Source organism: Buceros rhinoceros, unplaced genomic scaffold (genome assembly GCF_000710305.1).
Source record: "Buceros rhinoceros silvestris isolate BGI_N320 unplaced genomic scaffold, ASM71030v1 scaffold25383, whole genome shotgun sequence".
Classification (NCBI taxonomy): Eukaryota; Metazoa; Chordata; class Aves; order Bucerotiformes; family Bucerotidae; genus Buceros; species Buceros rhinoceros.
Genome location: NW_010405722.1, coordinates 4,632 through 8,695, shown reverse-complemented (window position 1 = coordinate 8,695; position 4,064 = coordinate 4,632). Strand labels below are relative to the sequence as shown.

The window sequence follows — 4,064 nt, the reverse complement described above, 5'->3', positions numbered from 1 at the left end:
CGTCTGCTGCTTGCCCCAGTTCTTCACCTCAAGCCCCAAAAGCGTCAGTGGTTGCTGGCTCCAGGGTCCACCCCGTCCCCCCTGTCCTCCAAATGGGTCCTGGGATCCTGGTCTGCCTCTGCCGGTTCTGCATGTCCCCCTCACCTCCCTGTCCGTCCGTCTGTCCTGTCCCTCCGCTAATAGGAGCCCTGCGACCTTTAGCAGGTATTTCAATACCTGTAACACGAGCGAGTGGAGCCTCCTCCCACCACCAAAGCCTTCCTCCCCTGCAGCCTCCTTGGTCACAGCATCTTCCAAGGATGGTCCTCGCAGGTGGCTTGGCACCGGGAGCAGCCCTGGGCTCGGCTGTGGCACATGGTGCAGCCCAGGAATGGGGTGTTGCTCCCTGGAAAGTGCTCAGACTGTGGTTCCCAGCCCCCAGGAGATGTGGAGACACCTGCAAGAGCATTGGGCACCCTGGCCCCCAGGCAGGGCCATGCTGGGCTGGGTGCTGGGTGCCCTGCAGCCACCCCGTGTTATTGAGAGCAGCACCCCACGGGTGGCAGTCACCAATCTGCCACTATTTCCCCTTATAATCCCCCTCCTCCTGCTGCGGTCCCCTTCGTGGCTCAGGCTGGACACCCTTTATTCTCAGGATAAATCCCCCACCCCTCCGCACCCCACTTTTAGCAGACTGGATCTGCAGCATCCTCTGCAACACTGGCGAGGACGGGCAGCTCCCTGCCCCGGTCTGGGGGGCACATCCAAAGAAATGCACTGGATCCATCAGCATCCCCGTCCCAGCGACATCCCTGTCCCAGGGGCTGGCAGCGCCGGGCAGGGATGCTGCAGGCAACGCCTCGTCCTTTGACTCCCGTGTCACGGGTGAGGAGCGCGCCATCATGTCGCTGCTAAGGAGGTGATGCAGATGCAGGTAGATCAGCAAGGCAGTGCCGGGGGTGGAGGGGGTGCTCGATAACCCGCCTGAAATTCAGCTCCCACCGCAGCATCCCCTATTATCCGCGGTGTTCCCGCAGCTCAGGGCTGTAACTCAATTAGTGGGACGTTGTGATTCGGTTTTCCTCTGTGTCTGCCATGATCTGCTGCTGCTGGGAGCCTGGAAATAGCCCCAGGCCTTTTCCTGGGAGCTGCCTCTTCAAATTTTTGTCCATTTTTTTGTTTTGTTTTGTTTTTTAAATAAAAGCTATAAATAAATATCTCAGCCTCTGTGGGGATCTGTGAGCAGACCCTCAATTCCCAGTGTGCCGGCTCCTGCACAAAGCACCCCTGGGCATCACATGGGCTGGGACACCCAGGGACCCCCTGAAATGTCCCTGGTGCCACTTGGGACTGCCAAAGCCCAGCTCCAGGGGTCAGCTCTGCTCCAGCACCCAGCGTGGGTGGAGGACTCGGTCGTTCCTCGCTTTCCGGGGAGTGAGAGGCTGTGGGTGACACAGAGAAACCAATACACAGATAAATGTGACACCAGTGTCATAGTTAAGAAGCTCAAATGGTGAAGGATCTCCCAAATTAACTGTGCATGAAATTGGGTGGAAACGGTGGCTCGGCCCATCCTTCACCACAGAGGTCTGTGTGTGGCAGCAGAGTCTCCCAGCAGTGATGGACCTGCTGCACGTTTGGGAAGAGACAAAATCTTCCCGTAGGACCAACTGATCGCACCACGAGCAGCCATCAATGGAACCAGTCGCCAGGTCCACCGGGATCCAGGCGGATCCAGCAGATCCTCTCCAGGACCACACTCCCCAGCCCATGGACCTGCTCCCTGGTGCCACCCGGATGCTTTGTAGGGAGCCGCTAGGACTCACAGTCCCGAGCATCCAACTGCTCTGCAAAATGTACCGTGTGAAACGCGCCCATCGAAGCGGGGTTTGTCCAGAAGACAGGCAAATGAAACTCTCTGTCTTTCTTGTCCCAGTTTTCCACGTTGGTGACCCTGCGCATGAGCCCAGTCCCTACCCTGGCAGGTGGCCCTGGGTCTGGATCACAGAGAAGACGTGTGAGATGTCCCTGTTCATCAAGGTTGGGATATTTAAATCCCTCTTACGAAGGGTACAAAGTGCTCACACCACACTTGAGAACATGCTGTCCTGGAACCAATGAACTTCAGGCCTTTAACACGAGTAGCTATACGCATACATAGGACATAGGAAGAGCGTCACCAGGTTTGCTCTAGCAGGTACCACCTGTGATGGGTGCCCACCCAGCCACCCATCTCAGGAGCCAGGCAGAGCCTCTGCCCAATCTCCCCATCACGATGTCTCTGGAGACGGCAGGAACGCCCTTGCCAGGGTGCAGATTGGACAGGAACACCCTGAAGTGTTTTCTTAAATAGTTTGATACAATTGTCTTTGCCATCGCAAAGAAAGGTTATGGATGGTTATATCTTCTCCACATGCACAGAGCGGTGGTCTCCAACATCCACCAGCCCCCAGGCAGCAAGACCAATCGAGGAATACAGTATAGGACAATGTCGGACCATGCTTGTCCCACACCAGGAGCCACCGCAATGGTGGCCACCATAATAGTGGTGGTCATGGGCAACACCAGAGGGCTATGGCCCTCCTGCAGGCAGCCAGGTTGAGTTTAGAGGACTGTCGTCTCCTTCTCAGTCATTGAAGACATCTTGGAGAAGCTCCTGTGAACGATGCTGGAGTGGCCCGTCTCCTCGCTGAGGGCGTTTACCAGTCTGGAAAGGATGGTGACCTTAAACTTCTTGAAGTCCTGGCCCATGAAGACATAGAGGACGGGGTTCATGCAGCTGTTGGAGGCAGCGAGCGCCGTGGTTATGGGGATGCTGATCTCAAACACGGAGCGTGGGACCATGTCAGGCTTTGTTTCCAGGAGGTTCAGTATGTGGTAGGGACTCCAGCAAAGGAAGAAGGTGACTATAATGGTGACGATGATCTTGAAGGGCTTTCTGGACTTGGCAAGGCGGTTTCGACGCAAGTTGAGGACGATGGCAACATAGCAAAAAGTGATGATGGTTATGGGAAGGATGTACCCGGCGAGGAACCGGGTGATGTTCACCGTTCGGTGCCTCATTAGAGCCAGAGCTTGGTAAGACTTATTCCTGGAGAGGGAAAAGTTGCTAAAACAAATCACGGAGTTGTGGGCTTGTGCCGTGTCTCGGAAGACGAGAGACGGACAGCTCATAACGATGCCGACAGTCCAGATAATCAAGCAAACTAAATACGCGAGGTTGGTGGACCGATGGTTTTGAGACCAGACAGGGAAAACCACTGACACGTAGCGATCGAAGCTGATGGTGGTGAGCAGAAGGACACTGGTGTACATGTTGAGGATGAGGAGGAAAGAGCTCAGCTTGCACATGACTGTCCCAAAGATCCAGTGGTACCGCATGGCCGTGTAGGCAATGTTTATGGGCAGGAAGATGTTGAAGAGGAAGTCGGCGATGGCCAGGTTGAGGAACCAGATGGCATTGACCGACTTCTTCATCTTCAGAGTTATGATTGCGATGACGAGGCCATTCCCCAGGATGCCCAATACGCAGGACACGCTGTAGATGACAACAGAGAGGATCCTCGCAATGTCCTTGGGGTCATGGGAAGGGTCTGTCCACACTCTGCTGGTGTCCTCATAGGCGTAATCTGGGTAGTCGCTGTAGTTATCGATGTCATCCAAGTAATTGGACAAGTTGGAAAGTGCCATCGTCTGCACCCAAACTGCAGCCTGGTCTGGCTGGTGATGCTCCACTGTGTGTTTCTGCTGAGCGAACACATGGTGTCATTACTGACAGTGAGCACAGCCCGTGGGAGGGACATCAGCCCCCCACGCATGTGGACAGGAGGGGCCGTGGAGAGAGGGGAAGGAGCACATGTGTACGGGGGATCTCATGGGGAAGAAGATGTTCCCACAGTGCCTCACCAGGCCTCCACCCCCTGAACAAGAGACATCACCTCCCTGAGCCACAGGACGTGATTCAGTCCCTCATCTCCACCAGGATGTGGCTGTAGCCTCATCCTACAAAAAATGTCTACTACCGCCTACTTCCAGGGTGAAAACCAAGACGATGCTTATTAACAGCTCATCATCTTCCGATATGC

At 55.3% G+C, this 4,064-nt stretch overlaps 1 protein-coding gene across 1 annotated transcript; it reads right to left on the bottom strand.

The window, feature by feature from the left end:
• Positions 1 to 2,583: 2,583 nt before the first annotated feature.
• On the bottom strand, positions 2,584 to 3,669 carry CMKLR1 (chemokine-like receptor 1). Its single transcript, XM_010133855.1, has one exon. The coding sequence runs from the start codon at positions 3,667 to 3,669 to the stop codon at positions 2,584 to 2,586; it is 1,086 nt and encodes a 361-aa protein (XP_010132157.1).
• Positions 3,670 to 4,064: the final 395 nt, after the last annotated feature.